Raw genomic sequence first — 23,277 nt, 5'->3', positions numbered from 1 at the left:
CTTTGTAATTATTTTTGCCCTTCCTAATAATGTCTTTTCATAAAGAGAAGCTTCTAATTTTAATGACTGCTTCATCAGTCATGTTTCTATATTGTTAATGCTATTTTTTTCCTGCTTAAGAAATATTTTTCTTATCCAGAGTCATGAAGATATTCACCTATGTTTTCTTTCTTCAGTTCCAAATTTTTCTAAACATAGAAGCTTTATGTTTTTCATTTTACATTTAGATCTACAATCCATCAGGAATTACCTAGAATTAATTTTCGTATATGGTATTAGATAGGAGTCAGAAGATGTACATATATACACACACACACATATAGGAGTCAGAAGATGTATACATACATATATACACACATACATATATATATAATCTCCAATTGATCAATCATAATTTTTTGGAGACTATCTTTTATCACTTTGTGGCAGTGTCACTGTCATAAATCCGATATTGGATCATATGTTTGTGGGTTTATTTCAGGAATTTCTGACCTTTACCCTTAGTCTATTTAACTATTCTTGCGGAAATACAATTTGTCTTACTTTTTGTAGTTTAAAATAGGTCTTTATCTATTAATGGAGTAAATCTTCCTGTTTTGTTCATCTGTCTCCAAATAGTTTCAGCTATTCTTGAGTCTTTGCATTTCATATAAATTTTAGAATCAATCTTTCAATTCACACACACACACATAGTTGGGATTTTGATTGGGATTACAGTGAATCTGTAGATCCATTCTGAGAAAACTGATAAAATATTAAGATTACCTATTTATAAACATAATGTATTTTTCCAATTATTTAGGCCTTTTTACATTTCTTTAAATGCTTTTTGATATTAAGTTCTTGAGCCATTTTTGTTAGATTTATTCTTCCATCTTTCATGTATTTGAATTTACTATAAATGGTATTGACTTTTTAATTTTTTCTCAGTTTTTAGTTGATATTAATACCATAATTTTTAAATGTTGAATTTGTATCAAAATGCCTCTTATTAATTCTAAAAGTGAATTCTTTGGGGTTTTTCCAAAACAGTCATCTGTGAATAATGACAGTTTTTTGCCTTTGTAATTGTTTTACTTTTATACAAAGCTGAATAGAAGTCATGCTAGAAGGCACCCTTACATAGTCCTGAATGCATTTCTCCATAAACTATCATGTTTGCCGTCACTTTTTTTTTTTTTTGGTAGATATCCTTTATCACACTAAGGGTGCAGTGTACTAATTACCCAACTTTATTTTAATAAATCTTAGTTTAGGATTGTATCAATTGCTTTTCCTGTATCTACTGAAATGATTAAATGATTTTCTCTTTCATTCTAATACTGTTGTAAATGATATTGATTGATTTTTTTTTTTCCTTTCAGATGGAGTCTCACTCTGTCACCCAGGCTGGAGTGATTTTTAAATGTTAAACATGGGTTTTCCTTTTATAAACCCAATTGTTTGGCATATATTATTCTATTTACGTATTGATAGATTCAGGATGCAAATACTTTGTTTCTAATTTTTCTATCTATGTTCATGAAAAAGGTTGTCTTGTAATTGTACTTTCTTTTAATGTTTGTCACATTTTTGTATCAAGATTCTGCTAACCTCATTATGGTAGTGATTTATCTTTTTTTTTTTTTTTAAGAGTTGGTATCTCACTGTGTTGGCCAGGTCAGTCTTGAATTCCTGAACTCTGGGCATCTTCTTGCCTCAGCCTCCCAAGTAGCTGGGATTACAAGTGTGTGCCACCATGCCTGACTCGATTTATCTTTATGCATTCTCTGAAAGAATTTCTGTAAGATTGCTATTATTTTTTCCTTAAATGTTTGAAAACTTCACTAGTGGGGGTGTCTAATACTGGGTTATTATTTTAGGAACGGTTTTTAAAAGATTTAATTTAAAAACAGATATAGAAGTATTCCAATTTTCTATTTCCTTTTTTGTGTTTTGGTGATGTTTTCCCTAGAAATCTGTCTGTTTCATCTGCACTTTCAAATACGTTGGTGTAACATTTTCATACTCTATTACTGGCTTTTTAAGGTTTACAGGTTCTCTGTTGATGTCCCTTTTTTCATTTCATTATTGGCTATTTGTGTCTTCGCTCTTTATTTCTTTATAAGCCTTGTCAAGTTTGCATCCATTTTAATAGGTTTTTTTTCCCCAAAAACAAATGGGGCTTTGTCAATTTTCTTTGTTGTATGTTTATTTTCTATTTTATTCATTTCTGCTCTTCATGATTTTCTTCTTTATATTTGGGGATAATTTAATTTGCCTTGAGTTGGAGACAAATCATTACTTTTTGCCTTCTTAGCTAATGCATCTTGTATGCTTGTTAATTTCCTTATAAGGATGACTTTAGCTGCATTATTCTTAAGCCACTACATCATAAGTAGCATTTTTACTATCCCTCAGTTCAAGATTTTTCTAAGTTTTCACAATTACTTCTTTGAATCAAAAGTTATTTAGAAGTCTGGTTATTTTCCAAATGTATGAGATTTAAAGTTTTATTTTTATTATTGATTACTATTTAATTACATGACAGTCATAGGACACATTCTGATGATTTCAGACCTTTTCAATTTGTTGAGAAAGATTTTAAGGCTAACATATGGCCATTTTTGATAAATGTTTCATGTGTACTTGAAAGTAATGTTTATGCAGCAGCTAGGTGCAGAGTTCCAGTAAATTCAATTAGGTAAAAATGTTAATTATGTAAATTTTCTGTATCTTTCTACTTCTTGTTCTCTTATTCTATCAGTTATTGAGAAAGATGTATTTAAGTCCACCATCGTTGTGAATTTACCTGTTTCTCCTTTTAGTGCTTCCAATTTTTGACTTATTTATGTTGAGAGTGTGTAATTAGGAACATTACTATTTACACTGTTACATCTTCTTAGCAGATAAAAATTTATATCAACATGAATTGTCCTTAACCTAAAAACATTCTCGGCTTAGAGTCTACATTGCCTAGTGTTATTATAGCTGCACCAGCTCTCTTAGTGTTTTGTGCAGTGTGTCTTTTAAAAATGTGATTATTTTCAATTTTCTGCATACTTATATTTAATGTATGTCTTCATCAGTAGCCTATATTAGTTTTTGGTTTTATCCAGTCCGATGATAGTTATTTTTAAAGTAAATTTCTATCAAAGTTTAACATAGATGCAAAAAAGTCAATAATTCATAAAGGTACTGTTCAGTGAATCCTTAAGAGGTGAAGGCAGCTGTAGACTGAGTATCTATGTCAGGAAACAGAACACAGTCATCACTTATGGGCGCCTTTTCATGCTCCCTTCTCATCACTGTTCACCCAAGGGTGAATACTGTTCTAACACTGTACATTAGCTTCAGCTGTTTTGAATTTTTTGTAAATGGAACACTACATATATTCTGATTCATTAAAATATTTAACAAAATATTAGTGAAAAAATAAAAATTTACATTTAATGTATTTTCTGATATTTTTGTGTTTAAATCAGCCAATTAACTACATTTTGTATCCATCACACATTTGATAGTTTTTCTTTCCTTCTTTAATTTCTTTTGAATAAAGTATACATTATTATTATTGTGCCATTTTCCTTCCTCTATTAGTTTGCTATTTATATATTTTGATTAACCTCTTCCTTGCAAAGGGCCCCAGGGATGATAAAAATGGAAATATTAGTCTATTAAAGTCTATTAAATTTTATATTTATTACAATTTTTATTAATTTTTTTAAAAATTAAATTTTTAAAAAATTAAAATTATTAAAATATTAAAATATAAATTTTCATTCCACAACTTCCCAGAAAATGCAAGAACATTCAGATACTTTAACTTGGAAATTTACATTTCTCCCATCTTCTGTGCTTCTATTGTCATGTATTTTCATGTATTTTAATTCTCTACAGAATTTTAATCCAAAAAAGGGACTTTTAGCATTATTATTTATTTAAGTTTACCTACACACTCACCCTTTCTGTTACTCTTCATTTCCTCCTCCATCTCTGTGCTTCCATCTGTGATCATTTTCCTTCTGTCTAAAGCAGTTAATATTTCCTTTACTCTAGGCCTGCTGGCAGTAGGTTCTCTCAGTTTGCTATCTCTATGTTTACTATGGTTGCTATCTCAGTTTACTATGCTATCACTTTTGAAGAATATTTTCACTTGATACAGAATTTTAGGTTGATCATTGTTTTCTTATATCATTCTGAGCATCTCATTCCATTGTCTCCTTGAATTCCAATATTTGGTTGGAAAGTCAGCTGTCAGTCTTATTATTGCCCCACTGAACAATTTTCTCTGGCTTCTTTTAAGATTTTCTCATTGTCTTTGGTTTTCACCAGTTCTGAAATCCATGAGGCTCTTTCCTGTGCTTCACAGCACTTCGTGAATGTATGGTTTGGTATTTCTTGTCAGTTTGGGGAAATTCTCAATTATTATTACTCAAATATTACTTCTGCCCCATTTTCCCTCTCCTGCTGTGACCCCTTCACTATATACCGCATGTCTCTTACATGCTTTTCTGCCTTGTTCATCCTTTTGCATCTTCACATTGAAGCTGGATAGCTCTCTCTTTATTTCTAGAGTTCCCTTTGTAAAAAAGATTTTAACTTACTACTGCAGGTCTCCATTTTGTGATTTAGTCTTTTATCATAGTTCTTTTTTTTTTGAGATGGAGTCTCGCTCTGTCACCCAGACTGGAGTGCAGGGGCACAATCTTATCTCAGCTCACTGCAACCTCTGCTTCCCAGGTTCAAGCAATTCTCCTGCATCAGCCTCCTGAGTAGCTAGGACTTCAGGCACCTGCTACCACACTTGGTTAATTTTTGTATTTTTAATAGAGACAGAGCTTTGCCATGTTGGCCAGGCTGGTGTCAAACACCTTACCTCAAGCAATCCACCTGCCTCAGCCTCCCAGAGTGCTGGGATTATAGGTGTGAGCCCCTGTGCCTGGCCTATAGTGGTTTTGGGTCTATTCCGCTTTGTTTCTCTCTCTTGGTTTTTCAGTCAGGCCTTGTTTTCTTATATTCCATTTTTGTTTTTTTTCCTTTAAATTGAATACTACATATTGTATACACAAAACTGTAAATACCGCTTAACAGGATATGTAGTTATCTTCTACCAAGCACACAGTTTTGCTCATGGTGAGGATTTAGGCTATCAGCAGACTACCTTAATCCAGAGTGGATTCAGTCAAGGATTAAGATGATTTGGAGCTTAGCTGTGTCTTATGACAGCTTCCCCCTTGTCTATTTCTAGCTTATTCTTACTGCTAGGGTGTTGCTTTTTATTGTTCCAACTGAAAGTCTGGGATTTTTACTAGATTTCTTTTCCTTGGTGGGCCCTGAACTCCAATTTTTGTCCTTTCCCCTATCCAATAGTGCTGCCATGTCTCTTGACCTCTCAGCTGCTGCTTTTGTGATCAGCATTTGGCTGAAGGAGAGACAGGGTACCATTGCCGCCAGATGCAGCTCTTTCTCCAGGACTTGGCTTGTCTCTGGTCCATCACACACATAAATGCATGCACACATGCATGCAGGCCAGCAGCTTTTCTAGTTGTTCCTGGAGAGATGCGTTGTTTCAAAACAACTTAGCTGGGCATTGTACCAACTAGAACCCCACATTTCAACAAATAATTTTTAAACATAAAAGGTTGTAATTTTAGAAATTATCTTTACATTTTATTAGAAATGTATGTCTTAATGAAAGAAATAGGTGTGCTTTAAAAAGCTAATTTGTGTATTCATGGATAAATATGACTGATTTCTAGAATGAGACAAGTTCAGAATCAATGCTATTTCTAGTCATTAAATGTAAGTGCTGAGAAAGTTGTTCACATAAATAAATATATAGAAATAGAAGGAGTTTTTTGTACCAATGTCATTTAATTCTTTGAACTGCTTCTTTGAATGCCAAAATTGCACAATGATCTATCATCATGCATTTGAAAACAATATTTCAGCTGACAGCTCAATTAAGTTTTTCTTAAATAATTTAAAAGCAAACACTGGAAATATCTTCTCTTTTAAGTTTTGTTATTTTGTTACTGGATTCACTCACTTTCCAACATTTGCATCAATATTTTGAACCATCTGTCTGGTGCTAAAGGCATTTACATACTGTGGCAATGCACCTTAGTAATATTCTTGATGGGTGAGAGGTATCTTTTTCTTACATAAAACAGTAAAGAACATGTTTCAGTCAGGATGACTTTAGCAATACACATGGACTTTGAGGATCTTAGAATTGGTTTCTTTAAAACTAATTTTGCTCTTGGAAATCCTTGGGAATTAAGTCTGAAGACTCCTGAACTAAGAAGCTAGGCAGCAGTAGCTCCACTCTATGGGAACTGTAATGTCCTGGAAGCAACTGGGCCAGAAGTGATGTTGACAGTTGGAGGTAAGAGGTGAAATCTGTCTGACAGTGGTGTAAGTTATTCTCTTTGAGGTTATCCCCCAACTAAAGCTCTATGTGCAGAGCAGAGAGAGGAAGAAACTTCGAAGCCAGGGCAAATAGGACATCCTAATTACGATCTACTGAGATGATTACAGACTCAGATAATGGGGTGAGAAGCACCACCCATCAGAGGTGCTTTGAATGCAAGTGCTGCAGACACCGTTCATTTGAGTGGAAGTCATGTGTCTCTGAGAAGGGATGGGACTACCACCCAAGTGGATGGAGACTGGACAGGTGCAATCCTTCTGCTGTGTCTCTGTAGAATGGTCTCTCCACGGTGAAATCCCCAAGGGGAAAACATCTGCCCTTACCTCTAATGTTAAAACCCAGAGTCAATAAATGACTGGCAAAGGCAACGGCCAGCAATAAATGATAACGGCAGCGAAAGGGAGCGTGGAAGAGAGAGCAGTTTCAGATTCAGCAAAGTTCTAGAGGGAGCAAAGTTAATTATTCCGAGGTGAATTTGCGTGGGAGCTTTGTTTAGTTTTCTCTAGTCTTTATCTGATGGAAATCAGACTGGAGGGGGAGTGTTGTGTGAATCCCAGGAGGTAGCTGTCTAATCAGGAGTCTGCGGGCCCCTCTCCTGTATCTCCCACAGGCTCAATCTGTGAAGTGGGCGAGCATTGCTCAACCTCACAGGCTGCTGCCTTCAGGCCATTTTCATGGCTCCACAGGGAGCATGGAATCTGGTCAGCTGAGAGCTTGAAAGTCACCCCAACACAACTGAAGAAAGCAGGGCTTTCTGAATCTCTGCCTCAGGGATCTGTGGAGAAGGCGGCAACAAGGGCGATGGGCTGCCTTGTGCAATTTCAAACATTAATCAGGGACTTGGGGCAAGATTTTGGTTTCATGACAACTTTGAGGGCATGTTTTAGCTTTACTCTGTCTTGTTTCCTCATCATTCCCAGGGAACATTACAGGGAAATGCCCTTAATTAGGGCTCATTTTTTAGGACCTACTCTTATCTCTGTCTAGAGTCTGCCTTCTTGCTGGGTATTCCCACCTCGGGCAGTCTTCTCCTACAACCTAATAAGTACATCCCGATTGGAAAAAAAGCATTAGTGAGAACTTAAAGGACAACCAATGACAGCCATCGCTAAGCCCATGGGCTTTCGTTCAAAAGAATAATAATAATAATAATAAGGCATTTCTTCTTCAAAACGTATAACTTCCACCCATTAGAAAATTATTTTGATATACTTATTTTTTTTCATAACACCTTATTGGCTTGGACCAAAAATTGTCAACATATATATGCAAATCTATAATGTCTACAGTATGGACGATGCCCCCCATAGATGTGGCATCCTGTGCAATTAACAGCTTTCACAGCTGTGCCTGCCATCGTACCTCAAACCCCTTCATCTACAGCTGAGAAAGCAAAGGCCTCCCATGGGAGAAGTGAACGTCCCAAGGTCTCCCGGTCTGCCAGCCATCGGGTCTAGCTCTGGTACTTTCCACTGTGCACACTGCCTTCCTGAAGGAGGCTCGCTTCTGGCAACTCTCTCCAAGGACCACCAAGTTGAGCCCATAAAAATTACATTTCTCCAAACTTCCTAGAGCCTAGGTTTCCCCTTCCAAGTGTAGCTCCTGCTGCCTGCCAACTTTGACACATCTTGTAACAATAAGCCCTGTGCGCTGCATTTTATGTGATGTGAGACAGGTGTGCAACTGTTGAATACATGTCTCAAGAGAGCTTATTAAAACAGCTAAGCCAATTAACTCTCTTAAAGTCACGTAACCTTTTCCAGGAAAATACATCTGAGGCACAGAAGCTTGTGGGAACAAGTCCTTGGGGGAAAGCACGGCCTTTGATCTCAGAGACACTTTTCCTGGGGTTGGCCTTGCCCACGGGGCTGGGGGACCTTTGGCAGTGGCTCCCTTCTGATGCGGGGAGGAAGGGGGTGGGCTAGCCTGAGCGCAGGGTGACCCTGCAGACTGGCCTTGTGTGCAGGGGTGAGAGCAAGCTGGGGAAGACAAATTAGATGAGAACCAACTCATCCATTAGCACTGACTCTGAAAACTCAACTGAAAATGACCCACTGGGCACAGAAAGTGACTCATAGGAAACCAAGATGAGAGGGAATGTGTGCCGTACCCAGGCTGAGTCTCAGCTTCAGGGAGGCAGGTGGTGAAACTACAGCCAGGCATAATGAGGCCAAAGGCCACGCTTTCATCTCTCTATCTGCTGGTTAGCTTTAGATCAGGAAAAATCCCTGGCTCACGGTCAGGGACTGCACTGCTTCCAAGTGGGACCAGGTGAGCAGAATGAATGACCATGACTGGAATTACGGCCCCTGCAGGCCACTTGACATATGTGATCCACAGGGTCTTTGTGTCTCAGGCACGTGCCTTCTCAATCTTGAAAGGATTACGGTGACTCCATGCTTCCCACAAAGGAAGCCCTCTTGACTTTCTGCACCACACGGTTTTCCTGACCAAAGCCTCCTTCTTCGAGGAGCTGGTTTCCTCGCACTTGGATCACAGCAGACTGGACCTACCTGGGATGCAGGATGCCAGGAGGTCCTTTAATGCAGAGCTCATCAGGGTTGCTGAACCTCTTGCCCCTGTCTAGGAATTCCTCCCTCACCCCTCCAATTTAAGTCTGTGATTCCCAAGTCTTACAAATGACCTTATTCCCCATGTCTACTAGAGTCTCATGGTCTCCCAGGCTTCTCAGGTGGTTCTGAGCTGCTCACAGGAAGAGTCGAGGCGAGGACGGAGCAGTGCCCGTGGGCCCTGCAAAGCCTCTTCTCTGCGGGTTTTGGGCAGCAGCCCGGCGCCAGCTCTCATGGCCTTTTCAATGAACTCTGCCTCTGCCTCAGTCCTGTGCGTGAGCCCTGAGACATGACACGGTCAGGCTCTGTCCTCCTCCCCTTCTGTATGGACCTGGTGGCCTCTGCCCCTATGCGTCCCTTTCCTGGGAGCCCCGCTTCCTGTCATGGCGTTGGCCCTCATGGCCTATCCCAGAATTCTCTGGGCAATCTGGAACAGGGCTCCTGCTGCCCTCTGCACCTCAGCAACCTAGTGCAAGATCTGGGGAGACAGGGAGGGAAGAGCAGAGAGCGTCTGAGGGACTTCTGCATGCCTCGCAGTGAATGAGTGACCGCACGGATCTGGAATCCATGTTCTGGCTTTTTTTAAAAAAAAATCTTCTGCCCTGAAGTTCCCCAAGTGCCCCAGTGAAGTGCTGGAAATACTACAGCTGAACAGGAGGGACAGGCAGGTAGGGGGCGCAGCTCTCTGCACACAAAGGGCTCAGGTGAGGCAAAAGTGCCACTTCTCTGTTCCACCACAGCGAAGTCCCTCCAACAGACTCTGGATCAGGCTGCCAAGAGCCCACAGACTCAGCTAGGAAAGGTGCAGCAGAGGCTGGGAGGGCCCCCTGGTCCCACAACCCACATTTCTGCTCTAGGAGGTGTTTGGTGCTGACACAGAATGGGGCCTAGGCCTAGGAGGAAGGCAGACGATACAGAAAGAGTGCAGGCTGCCCCACTCACCAAACGCCCCAGACTCTGGCATTCTCCTCTGAGGGCCAATTTAATATGGGGGTACCAACCTGGAGCCCCCTTCCTTAATTTGCCAAGACTCCTCCCCCCCAAATCTGCCACCCCTGGACTGTGCTCTGGAGAGTTGGGCTGGCACAGCTGGGAAGGCCAGCGGGAGCCGCAGCAGTGCCAGCCCCTCAACAGACCTGGCCAGAAACCAGGTCCTGGTGCAAGGACCTCTCGTGGGACTAGGGTCAGACAGCCCCAAACGGCAGCCCTGCCACCCACTTCCCCCTGCATGTTCCCTCAGCCTCCACTTCCCCAGTCCTGTGGAGGGGATTGCGGGCAGCCTTTCCCCTGGGATTCTCTGGAGAGACCCCCTCTTTCTGCAGGAGTCTGGAGCAGCCAAGGCTGTCCAGGGAGCCTGAGGTCAAGTCCAATGGCCTAACAAAGGTAGGAGGCAAAGGGAGGTGGCAGGACCGCCTCACCCAGCTCCTGAGCCCCACTACCAGCGCCTGCTCCGGGTCAGACGGCACTCTCCATGGGAAGGAAGCTTCTCCACCCTAAACAAGCTCCGAGCAGGCAGGACACAGAGAGACGCCCCAGCATCTGTAGCTGGCACTTGACCTTGAGAACAAGGTCTTCCTCACTGGGTCCCGCCCTGGGGTACAATCCTGCATTCATGGTTCCTTTATGTAAAGCACCGAGAAGTGTCAGGATGAAACAGTGTGTGGCCTGAGAGCCCACGGTCCTGGCCCTGGTTGAAATTCAGCAGAGGACAGAGGGCACTGAGGAAGGAAGGGCAGGCCCTGGGAAGGATTGGGCCCAGCAGGGCAGACCAGGTGGAGCGCCAGGAGGAGGAAGAGGTGAGCAGCCTGAGAAGGGCCTTCCCGAATTCGTGCCCTGGCCTAGCCACTGCCTCGAGGAGAGCCCCCGAAACACAGTTCGCTTGTTCTAATCTGCAGGCGCCTGAGTGCAGGGTTGCACGTGGAGCGACTCGCTCAGCCTAAGGAACGCTTGTCCTTCCCGCGTCCCTTCTGCCTTATCGTCTGTCTTCCACCCTTCCTCCTTCCTTTGCCTTGCTGTTTCTCCCCTTTCACCTCCCTGCGTCCTTTTCTTTCTTCCCTCCCTTCCTTTCTATCCTCTCCCCTTTTTCTTCTTTCTTTTTTCCTTCAACATGAAAGCATCAATGAGACGTGTTGTTTTCCATTCCTGAGACAGCACTCCATTGATTTTAAGAAGTTGTCATAACACAGCTCCAGGGAGATGTGATGAAGCCTGAGGTTGGTCTCCTTTGCCCACTGCACGTGTTGTGCTGTGATGCAATTATTTTTGACACACCTGGCTGCGTGATTAGGCTCTAAGCTTCTTGGTGGCAGGGCTGTGACACATTCCGTCTGTGTCCCATGTGTCAGGTACACAGGCCACACAAGAAAACCATCATGGAATGAACACATCAGTGAACAGCATAGGCAGTTGATTTCCAAGTTTCTTTTTCAGAGAAACCTTTTCCCAAAGGAATCTCAGATATCTCCTGCCTCTCCAGCCCCTGAGCCCCTGAAATTTGACTGGGAAGCTGAGGGCAAGCGAATGCAGTTTGAAAACCTCCGGTAGATATGCGATGCATGTCAGGGAATTCCTTACAGTAAACCCACAGGGGCCAGTGACTGCCCAAGAATGAACGGAGTATTGTGCAGTTATGTTGAAACAAATTTGGAACAAAGCAATCTGGCTGGAAATAATTTGGTTAGCACATCAATTTTGTCAACACAATAATTTGGTTTAAAAGGAATATTCATGACTCTGATTTTAAGCTTTTCTTTTTTTCTTTTTTTTTTTTTTTTTTTGGTTTAGTTTGTCTGCTGTTACTCACCTGTCCTCTCTTTTTTGTGTATATCCCAGTTAATTTTCAGCCAATTTTCAAGGGTTGACTAATGATGTTTAGAAATTAGTTGAAACGGCTGGGCGCAGTGGCTCACGCCTGTAATCCCAGCACTTTAAGAGGCTGAGACAAGTGGATCATGAGGTCAGGAGTTGAAGACCAGCCTGGCCAAGATGATGAAGCCCCGTCTTTACTAAAAATAGAAAAATAAGCTGGGCATGGTGGCGGGTGCTTGTAATCCCAGCTACTCGGGAGGCTGAAGCAGAGAATTGCTTGAACCTGGGAGGCAGAGGTTGCAATGAGCTGAGACTGTGCCACTGCACTGCAGCCTGGGCAACAGAGAGAGACTGTTTCGAAAAAAAAAGAAATTAGTTGAAACAACCTGAATTGTTTTTCTTGCTATAAAAACAATGCATTCTTGCTACACAAAGTCAGAAATTATAATGTTAAAGAAATGAAACAGCCGCAAAGTCCAGAGCTGGCCAGGGTTGTGCTGTTAATAAATGCAGATGCTCCTTTTGCAGTCCCCGTGATGCTCAGCAACATTAAACCCTTACAATGCCCGCTCCGTCTTGCATCCTTTTGGCCTCTGTAACGAGTGTTTGTCAACAGTTGTCAAGTAGTGTCACTGTCTCAGGGAAGCCTTTCCCTGCCTCTCAGATGGGACGGGCCCCTCATCAGATGGCTACGCAGAGTGATGCTACCTTCCCTTGCTTTTCTCAGCTCTGCTGGGGCTTCTCCTGCTTCTGAAGGCTTTCTTCCTTGGTGTCCTTTGCAGGTTCACCCTCCTCCATCTGGTTACCAAAAATTAGATTTCCTCAAGGCTGTGTCCAGGACCCTTTTCTCTTTCCAGTTCTGCACTCTCCCCGGGTAAACTTCTCCATTCCCACAGCTGCGCTGACCTCTGATGCGCCATTGAGTCATGTCTTTGTATCTCCACCTCTCTTCTCTGAGCTTCAGACCTGGCAGCTCGATGTCCCAGAGCCAACTCCGAGTTGATGTCCCTCTGCCTCCAGGCTGCTCCTCTTTCAGCCATGCCTGATTCAGTGAAGAATCACCATCTATGCAGTTCTGTGAGCAAGAAGCCCAGGGCCATTCCTGTCACCGTCCAATCCCTTACTCCCAAATCCAATTCATCAGCAGGTCCTGGCAGTTCCAGTTCCTAAGTGTGCATCCAACCCAGCCATTTCTCACCACTTCTGTTGCCCAGTCTGAGCCATGCTCACCTGCTCCCCAGGTTTACACAATGACTTCCTGATGCATCCGTCGCCCTCATTCACCCACCCTGGATGCCTCCATTCCATTCAGGTTGCAGCCAGAGTAGTGCTTTCAAAATGCAAGCATGATGCCGTCACATTCTTCCTTAAAACCTTTCAGTGACTTCTCATTCATTTCAGGTTCAGAATAAATGCTTCGGTGTGGGCCAGATGCTCATGCCTGTAATCCCAGCTCTTTGGGAGGCTGAGGTAAGAGGATTGCTTGAGTCCAGGATTCGAGACCAGCCTGGGCAACATAGTGAACCCCTGCCACCCCCAACTCCATGCACATCTCTATAAAACATACAAAACTTAGCGGGGTGGGGAGGGGTGCACCTATCAACCCACCTACTTAGGAAGCTGAGGTGTGAGTATCCTTTGAGCCCAGGAAGTCGAGGCTGCAGTGAGCTATGATCGCACCACTGCACTCTAGCCTGGGCAACCGAGAAAGACCCTGTTTCAAAGAAAAATAAAAGTATTCAGCTTGGCTGTTAGAGCCTGGCCTGGCCTCAGCCTCTCTCCCCCTTTCCACACCACACCTCTCCTCCCTTCTTTCAGCGTCTTGAAACTTTCATGCTTCCCACCCTATCCAGGACCTTAGCACCTGCTGCTCCTTGAGTTTGGGGCTCCTTCCCACCTTACCCATGCCCTCATTGTCACTTTCTGAGGACACCTTCGTTAACCCTCTCAGATGGAGCTAGACTCCTTATTAGATGATGTCCTCATGCTTGCTTTTCATGATTGTACTTTTGATAACTGTACTTTTACATTTATTTGGATAAGTATTAGATTGTCTACCTCCTTCCCTGGATGGTAAGTTCTCAGGAGGGGGTGCAGGTGAGGAGGGTCTGTATCTGCTTTTGCTCATGGCTGTCTCCTGAGAGTCCATCCCAAGGCCTTGAGTCACAGCCTTTAAAGATGTTTTGTGAAGAAATGGATTTGCCATGATTTTCGAAGGATGGATGTTCGTCCCTGGATTTCTCTTTAAGACTTTCTAATCAACATAAGGGATGCTGCTAAAAAACTATGTGCTCTTTTGGCCAAGACACCATCCTGCAAAGGGAGATTGGATGTGGTTAGACAGCTATAAAACTTTTGAACACTGGAGGGATCACTTCTGCAGACCGCAGTCCAGAGAGGCAGCATCTCTTCCATTTCTCTGCAGCAGAAACGGGTTGACGCCTAGAAACCCTGCAGAATGCTTTTGAGGATCATTTTGTGGAGACAATCTCACTCTTGAGATGTGAATTTGCAATCCTTTTCTTGCTGTCAAAGACAACATCAGCAATGCAGATCTTGCCAAAGTTACTGACAAAGGCAATGATGCAATGTGAATTCAACCCAAAGAGGCTTACAGAATTGTGACCCAAGCCTACTCTTGCTAGACAACATTAACTGCAGAAGCTTAGGTTTCATTTGATACTTCGATGAGTTTTTAACACATTTCTATTGCATTAAAAAAATCAAATCCATTAGCTATCATAGTATGTGTGTGTTACCACATCAAGGACTGCTTGGCAATCCTCAGCATTGTAATCTCTTATACTACATGACAACAAAAGTGTGAGTGTAGTGGATGTGGATGCATTCTTCTGGAAAGACGTCTACAGTTTTTATCAGTTTCCTAAAGAGGTTCTTGACTAATGAGGGCAGGAACCAGCAAATTATGCCTTGACTCAGGCCTCTTCCAGTCCTAAAATTACATAAATCACAAAGTCTAATGCCAAACTGGTAATGTTATTTAAAAACTAGTGGATATCCAGACCACTTGTGTTTGCAATGTTTTGACATCTGCCTGAAAAAAAATTCCAGTTTTTATCCAGAGGATTGGTGTCACATGCATAGAGGCCGTGACTTAGCTGTCAGGTTTACTCACACCTCTGTATGAGCAATGCTGAGCTCCTAATTTTCCCTGTGCCTGAGCCTCTGCTTCTAAGATCAGCCTGACTGAAGGTTGTCAAGGACCTACCATGGCAAGAAAGAGAAAGAGGCTAGAGCTGACCTGTAATTCCTGACCAGTAGCCAATGCATGCCTCTTATTATCCAGATGACATCACCTTGATTATAACAAGCAAAACTTGATAGAAGCTGAGTCAAATGCCCACCCACTAACTCCCTACCCAGCCCACTGCTGGAAAGTGTGGCAGTGAAAGCCAGGTGCAAATGTGTCTTTCTCTACATAGAAGGTGTCTTATTGGTCTGAAGGCCTGCCCTGGACAGGAAGAGGCCAGAAGAAGAGCCCAGACCCACACCGAGCCCCATTCCAGGAGCATATGAGTGGTTGCATCCAAGTCCTCCTGACTGCTTGGCTGTAGGGAGTTAACATTGCCAAATGCATGGTGGGAGATGTGAACTTAGAACTCCAAGGAGTATTAAGCACAGACTCTTAAAAAGTTGCTATTTTTTTATTCCTTTTTTGTATTTTATAATAGTCATAAGAATAAACTTAAGAACTGCTGCTACCATGTAAGGTAGCCATGCTTATCCAAAGATATCAAGCTGCATTTCTATACCATATCTTAATATTCTCCCATATTCCCTATTTTTCCTCCTTCCTCCCATAATTCTTCTCTGCTTTGGGTTGCTTTCCAATATGAAGTGAATGTTGGAGTCTCTTCCTCACCGCCCTCCACTCCCACCAATTCCTTTAACATTAAACTAGAAGGATAGGGTGGAGGGATTAAGTGAGTGAACAACACACACTCAGCTCTCACTCCTTGCAGAACACAACTGGGTCCTATATACAGTTTCTGGCTGATTTTGGGGGCCTACCCTGACTTAGGGCCTGGGATCTTTTCCAGAGGCATATTTCGGCATATTTCTCCCTGCACGCCAATGGCAACATTGGGCGGGGTGCTAAAGGGCCTGGTGAACGATATTAAACACCTCAAGACTTGAGGTGGAGTATGTTGGACCCTTCACTGTGGATCAATTTTTCAGCCTGCTGCTTTATCTACCTGACAGGAAGACTTGAACTAGTGCCATTTCTAAATTGCACTTCTAAATATTGACTTAATGGCGAGACTCAGCGTGTCATAACCCAGTTCACTAGAGCAATGAAGATTTTCCAGGCCTCACCAAGAGGTCTGTACAATATCCTGTGGGGAGTGGAGAAGGAAAAGGAGGATTTAAGAAGAAAAATACAATCAAGTCATGTTTTGAAGAAATGCCCCTGCAATTCGCTTAATCTTACAGAGACACATGAGTGCTTACTGGGCTCTTGGCTGAGGCTGGAGGGAACCAGGGTGGACACAAAAATGACAGCAGTGACCAGAAATACTGCAGCTGCCCCCCAGGAAGATGAGAGGGTGCCAGGGCACACCCTGCTGGGCTGGCAGCAGAGACAGCTGGCTCTCTGAGAGCTTCGTTTGAATATCTAGTTCAGAAGGACTAGACAGTGTCTGAGAGACTAGAGACTTTATTCTGTACTATGATGACTTCAACACAGCCAGATCTTCAGTGAATCTTCATTAAGGTCACTGAGGAAGCTCTAGGAGGCTATCCTTATAGCTTCTTTCCTTCTGACAGCTAACAGTATAACTGATCTTAAAGCATTTTTGTCACATCCCATTAGCTGTTAGACTGTGAATCAGAGGAAGAGATTGGTCCCTTCCTGTCCTGAAGGAGCTGTTTTGAAGGAGCAACAAGATATTTTTCATGCAAATTAGCTTTCAGATTTCTTTAGACACTCAATGATATATAAGAGGAGATAAAGGCCTGGAGCAGTGGCTCACGCTTGTAATCCCAGCACTTTAGGAGGTCAAAGCGGGTGGATCACCTGAGGTCAGCAGATCAAAACAAGCCTGGCCAACATGGTAAAACCCTGTCTCTACTAAAAATACAAAAATCAGCTAGGTGTGGTTGTGCACGCCTGTAATCCCAGCTACTCTGGAGGCTGAGGCAGGAGAATCACTTGACCCAGGAAGGCAGAGGTTGCCATGAGCCAAGGTCACGCCACTGCACTCCAGCCTGGACAACAAGAGTGAAACTCTGTCAAAAACAAAGGGAAATAAAGCATAATGATAATACCCTGTACTGCTGCAGAGAGAAGTGAGTGCAGCACGGCAGCTGCCCCTCGGTAGGATCTCCTCCCACTTGGCCATAGCACTGGCATCCTGGCTGTTGAAAGAACCTCTCTGGGAGATATTATGTGGAGGGAGCTCAACGGGTGTTGGCAGGAAGGTTTTGTGTGTGAGGGTGTGCTCTTCAAAGCAGGAAAAACTTAAGTTCCAAGATAGAGAAAGTCAAACTCACCAGGTGTCATGGAAGATGACCCTCATGGTATTGGTCATATTTATCTTGAGGGTCCTTAGATTTGTTTCCAGGTGGTCCCTAATGCAGTGTGTCTAATCCATTCCCTCCCTACGTATGAACTTGTTGATAATAATGCCTCTGAGAATGACCTCAAAGTGCAACAAAATCCTTGTGCCTTGACCTCATTATACTTGCTAGAAGAGCCAAACTCACCCCTGGGTTTGGCTCCTCTAGCAAGCCTGATGGGCCTGGTCCATGCACTGACTTGCTTCCTTAAATCTAGTCCACCTCCATGAAAAGTTGTCTCCTTGTAAGATAATGGGATCCTCCTAAACTCTTCCTTTGCTCAAAAGTGTCTTGCATCACCAAGATGGCTGCTATGGAGGGAATCTTAGGTGTCTTCTGAAGAAACTGTGATCAGCCCCCCTGAAACTGTGTCTGCTGGGAGAGCCTATGCCAGCTATGTCTTTGTTGCTTGGCCCAGCTGTGAATTCATGCAGCCTGCCCTGGCCTTCAGAAGCTCACCTGCAGGTATGGCCACTGCTCTGCAGCAGCTTCTAGGGCACGCACTGCACCACAGCTGGGTGGTGGGCTGCCCTCCGATGTCTCCATGTGTCTGTGTTCCATGCACCTCTGACAGCTGGATAGCCTGGAGTGTCCCAGCAGCTCCCCACACACCCACCTCCATCCAGCACCCTCCAAACTCCTGCCGAAGGCCTACGCACTCCTTGTGGGCCTTCACCCCACTCTCCACTGCCCCCTCCTTACAGACCACACATCTCGCAACCCACTGCCCTCTCACAGACCCTTCAGGCTGCCCTCAATCCAGACCAGTGTTACCCCCTCAGCCACGTCACCCCATCTCCTACAGGCTGCTCTTCCTTATGCCCTCAACTTTCTAGGCCTCCCCTGGTATCTTCCTCTGTAATGGCCATCATCAGTATGACACCATTGAAAATTAGGAAAAAAGTGTCTATTGCCATGTGTGTGGGAAAGGTAAACTGCCCACTTACCTAAATAATGAATCCCACCAATGGAAAGACAATGGGAAGCCGGTTATATTGTTATCACTGAATCCTCTCATCATTAATGAAAGATATTCAGTGACCAAGATGAGGGTATCCCGAAGACTTCTCACAGCAGCCAAGGCAGTTTACATGACTACTTACCTCATTGAGCTAGGGTGTAGCTCAGGAGTCTTAACACAAAGAGACTGCATTTCATGGACTACCAAAAAATAGTGAGTGCTTTCAATTATCTTTTCAATATTGTAGAGGAGTTCAAACACGTATAGAAATGGTACACTATTTTTTTTTTTTTAGCCAATAAGTACCCTATAATTTCTCTCTCCTGTATATCCAACATTTTGCACATGAAAAAAGCAAGCTATCCTGTGGTGTTTGCTAAGTCAAGAGAATCAGGAAATAGCATTATGTCTAGTATGATGTTAGAGAGTTAAAAATACATTTTAGAAAAATGTGCCCATAAGATATCTTTCTTTTCTTTTCTTTTTTCTTTCTTTCCTTTTTTTTTTTTTTTTTTTGAGATGGAGTTTTGCTCTTGTTGCCCAGGCTGGAGCACAATGGCACTATCTCAGCTCACCACAAACTCCGCCTCCTGGGTTCAAGCAATTCTCCTGTCTCAGCCTCCCGAGTAGCTTGAATTACAGGCATGCACCACCACCCCGGCTAATTTTGTATTTTTAGTAGAGACGGGGTTTCTCCATGTTAGACAGGCTGGTCTCGAACTCCCAACCTCAGGTGATCCACCCGCCTCAGCCTCCCAAAGTGCTGGGATTACGGGCATAAGCCAGCGTGCTCGGCTGAGGCATATTTCTTAAATAAAGATCCCATTTTCCAAACCATGGCTTGGTCTTCAAACAGTAACTTGACACTGACCATTCTTGGAGATTCTACGATGATTTGAAATTTGGAATGGATGTCCACACACTCACCTGGCCAGTAGTACATGTAGACCTTCCTTTTGGCCTTGGTCAGAGTGACCCACAGAGGTTCTGACCCATTCCACCAGAGAGGCATCAGGCTGTCTTTGTTGACGCCAATGTCAAAGGACTTGTTGGTGTCGGGGTCCCACATGTAGTTCCCGATCATCTGATGGACTTCACAGTGGCGGCCTATGTCAATGAGAACACAGCTGTCAGTTAACAGTGCTGGTGGTTTCTATTTTTATCTTTGTTCCTTGATCATAGAAGCCATTCATGATCGTTTAGGAAGTACAGAACAGCATAAAGATTTGCTTTTGACTTTAAAAAATATTCGATTTTTTTTCTTAAGCTGTGCCATGAAGATAGACCATCCAGTAAGATATCCACTAATTGATGGAGGGTGGGGTCATTTTGAGTGACGTCATCCTGTCAAGTCAGCTGTTTTAAGTTACACTGAGGACACTGTGTGCAGAGCTTGAAGTCTAAATATGAATTAGCATGGACATCCATGGATTCCTCTGAGACTTGGTCTCAGGTTCTCACTCCAGAGCCCTCTCTGTACCCTGCAAACCCTCCTCCTGTGAGATCAGGAATCTAGCTGTTACAGCGTTTGTTCTTTCCTTTCTTAGATAAGAGGAGCTGTGGCTTCAGTGCTAAACAGTGATAAAACCTATGACGTTTGAAACAGAATGGCAAAAAATAGATTCAACTTTGAAAAACAAAGCAAGAAAACAACCCTCCAAATGCAGTGTTATATAGAAACGAGGGCTGCTTCTGTTGAGCACAGCTTAGTCCCAGAAGACAAGCCAGAAGTGAGAGACGCAAACGCTTGGACTCTTTTGAAACATTAGGCTTAAATTATTTATTTTGGAGCAATCTGTTACATCTTTAAAGTAAAAATAACACAAACATTGGCAAGTGCATCAAAAATTGCTGCAATTTTAGTGAGCGTCATTTGGCACCGGGATGAAGCATGCTTCACTGAGCTGCCTAACTATGCTTAATCAAGTGGCTTTTCTTCTTTGTTTTACTGTTGTTGTTTCTTCTCCCCACCCCCCTCCCCAAATTTTATTTTTAAACAAAAACAAAGAAAAATTATAAAATACTACTTGGAAAATAGACACTAAAAATATCAAATGGAAAAAACTTTCATTTCATCCCAGAAAGCAAGGCATGCCACAAACTATGCTACTATGCTCCCAGAGATCCCAGCAAAAAGGGTTTTTACCCAAAGCTGTAGAATTAGTGTTTTGATCTTGACCAAAACTTTTACATTAAAAAGATTAATAAAATTAAAAAATAAAATAAAATTAAGATGTTGAGCAATTTCTGCAATGGTTAAGGAAGTTATTTTATTTATTGTCTCAACTAACATGTATTCAGTACTCTTATATATATAGTCCTATGAATTGTAGGCTGTGATAGGTGTAGAGATTCCAATCTGAGTAAATGTCATGCCCATCCTCAAGTGGCTTGTAACTTAATACTCAACAGAGGGTCCTCTGTGTAAAACAGCCAGGTTTCCCGGGGCTGGGTCTGAGAAGGAGGACATTGCAGCCATAACTTCAGAATTATGATGACCCTCACTCACCCTGTTGCAGAGGATAATTCCTAGTATGTTCTCACCAACTCATTAAAAGTAGGGTCCTAATTTTATTGGTTTAACTATATTATCGTTTTTAGTATATGAAACTTGAATCATATTAAGAGAGCCCCTCTTACAAGTGAAAATACTTACTAGTCCCTTTATTCAAAATTTTGCATTCTGTTTCACAAATTGTATCATCCTAATGATGCTTACTCATCCTTTCACAAGGCAAGATAACCACGATCATATCCATAGGAAAAGGCCTCCTTCGTGGACAGTCTTTCCCTATAGATGCTCTCTGATGCCCTCCCAAGTCCAGGAGGACTCAACTGCAGCTGGTGTGCAAAGAAACTGAGCAAATGTGCAAAATCAGAAGGGGGTGTGGGAAGCATCATTCCTGAGGTCAAGAACCAGAGAAGAGCCTCTGAATGAGTCACCAGGAAAGGACCAGGGATATCAGACATGGGAATAATAGGGACAGATGCTGAGTGAGAGGGGTGGAGGGATCTCTGCTTCCAAGCTTGAATTGTTTGGACCATTTTAGAACAAGGGCATGAAACCCAAAGATAAATGGAGGCTTCACATGATGTGGTTTTCACAAGGCTGCATACAAGGAAGCATGAAGCAACCAAAAAACAACTTTTAAAGTACATATAATCTATACTTGTATATCTCAGAAACCCCATATCATTTGGTGAAAATTTCTCTCTTCTCTTCAACACACATATTTAGCACTCTGGACTCTAAATTGTCCAAACTTGCTCGTTCTTCTTTGTTCTCTGTTCTCTGGGTAGAAAATTATAAGGAGCTTCTTGTGGATTGCAGAGCTGTTGTATGGCTGGATTGTGTGTGTGCATGCATGCACAGGTGTGAGAGAGACAGAGACACAGAGGGAGACAGAGAAAGACAGAGAGAGAGATGGAGAGAACATTCTCCCAGAGAATTCCTGTAAGGTGGGGTGCTTTCAAGAAGGTCACCTCAGACTCCTGTGGAGAAAGTCGGATTGGGTTTGTTCTTTTGGTGGATTGGTCCTGAGATGAAATGGGAGGGTGTGCTGTCCGCAGGGCTTCCTTTGCTCTGCAAAGAGCGGCCTTTCCTGGAAGCTGGCAGGAGGAGGCTGCTTCAGATTTTCTCCTGCCTGCCCATGAATACAGTAAGGCTGCAGTCTGTGCTTGCAACAGTCGAAGTCAACTCAGACTCAAGCTGATTTCCCTGCCAACCCTCTCTCTCTCTTGCTCTTTCATTTTTATTGCCTCGGTAAAAGTGGTGGCTGAAAGAACAGAACATAACACAATGTACTGGTTTCTGCAGCCCACGAGCTCTCATCTCCATATTCCTGCCTGACCCATATCTATTTTTATACATCTGCAGCTCTGGGTTTTTCTCTGGTTGTGCTTTCCAAACAGAGCTCGGATGTGGTTTGGTTTTTTGGTCTCTTTGCTCAAGGCTTGAGTAGAAACTTTCCTGACATCCTCCAACACCACAATTGCAGGTGGTTTTCAGGTATGATGTAAGGAATGTCTACTGCTCTTCCTCCTCCAAATAACGACTCTGGAGGCTTTGAAATCTGTGTTTGCCTTTCTCAGAGAGAGCTCCTGGAATCGTTCCCATAGCTAGAACTGCTGTATGAAGGGGGTGGGATATGACACCTTCAGCATTCATTCCCCAGTGTCTTACTCAAGTGTGTTCAGATGTAATGACCATCACAAGAAGTTTCTTAGCAAGCTCCCAGAAACCTCTGAACCATGTTATATGTTTCATCTCAGAAATGGCTGGCCTTTTCTGGCCAGAGAAGGTAGAGGATATGTCCATCTTATCTACAGCTCATGGTCACAGAGACTTTCTCTTTGACCTCTGAGTCCTCTGCTCGACTAGACCCAACCTTGGGGTTCCCTCCTTTTTCTTGTAGAGTCCAGGTTGAGCAAGAATCCTGCTAAGTCAGTTTAGTGATAATCCTCCATGCTTGGTATCTGACCACCTTCAATATCTCACCACCCTGCCTGCCTTCAGCAAGAGTTCTGTTGAGTAGATCTAGCCAGAATTCCATTTCCCCTGATGTTTCTTCTTAGTAGTTTTCCATCTGCTGACCCCACCATGTTCCTTGTCTGTCAATCTCTACTTGTCTGTTGTACTTGGAGTGGAGCCCAATCTCTCTCCCACTGCTGGATCCCATTGCAGCGTCCTTCCATCTATCACAGTGGTTCCTTCTTACAGGAAGTTTGCCTTACCATCTTTAACAAGCATCATAAATAAGTATTTCTTTTCTTTCTTTCTTCTTTCTTTCTTTTTCTTCTGTCTTTTCTTCTTTTTCTCTTTCTCTCTCTATTTCTTCTTTCTTTTTTCTTTCTCTCTCTCCTTCTTTTCTTTCTTTCTTTCTTTCTTTCTTTCTTTCTTTCTTTCTTTCTTTCTTTCTTTCTTTCTTTCTTTCTTTCTTTCT

The 23,277-nt window shown here is 42.9% G+C and overlaps 1 protein-coding gene across 1 annotated transcript in view; it reads right to left on the bottom strand.

Annotated features, from left to right (window-relative positions):
- ENPP6 (ectonucleotide pyrophosphatase/phosphodiesterase 6) overlaps nucleotides 1-23,277 on the bottom strand; it is a 127,483-nt gene that overhangs the window by 47,583 nt on the left and 56,623 nt on the right. Inside the window, exon 2 of the mRNA XM_023220944.2 lies at nucleotides 19,262-19,441. Within this exon, the coding sequence (XP_023076712.1) occupies nucleotides 19,262-19,441 (180 nt within the window). The remainder of the gene's footprint in view (nucleotides 1-19,261; nucleotides 19,442-23,277) is intronic.

Source organism: Piliocolobus tephrosceles, chromosome 3 (genome assembly GCF_002776525.5).
Source record: "Piliocolobus tephrosceles isolate RC106 chromosome 3, ASM277652v3, whole genome shotgun sequence".
In the NCBI taxonomy this organism is placed as follows: Eukaryota; Metazoa; Chordata; class Mammalia; order Primates; family Cercopithecidae; genus Piliocolobus; species Piliocolobus tephrosceles.
The sequence above is the reverse complement of the archived record's forward strand: the minus strand, read 5'-3'. Positions and strand labels throughout refer to the sequence as shown.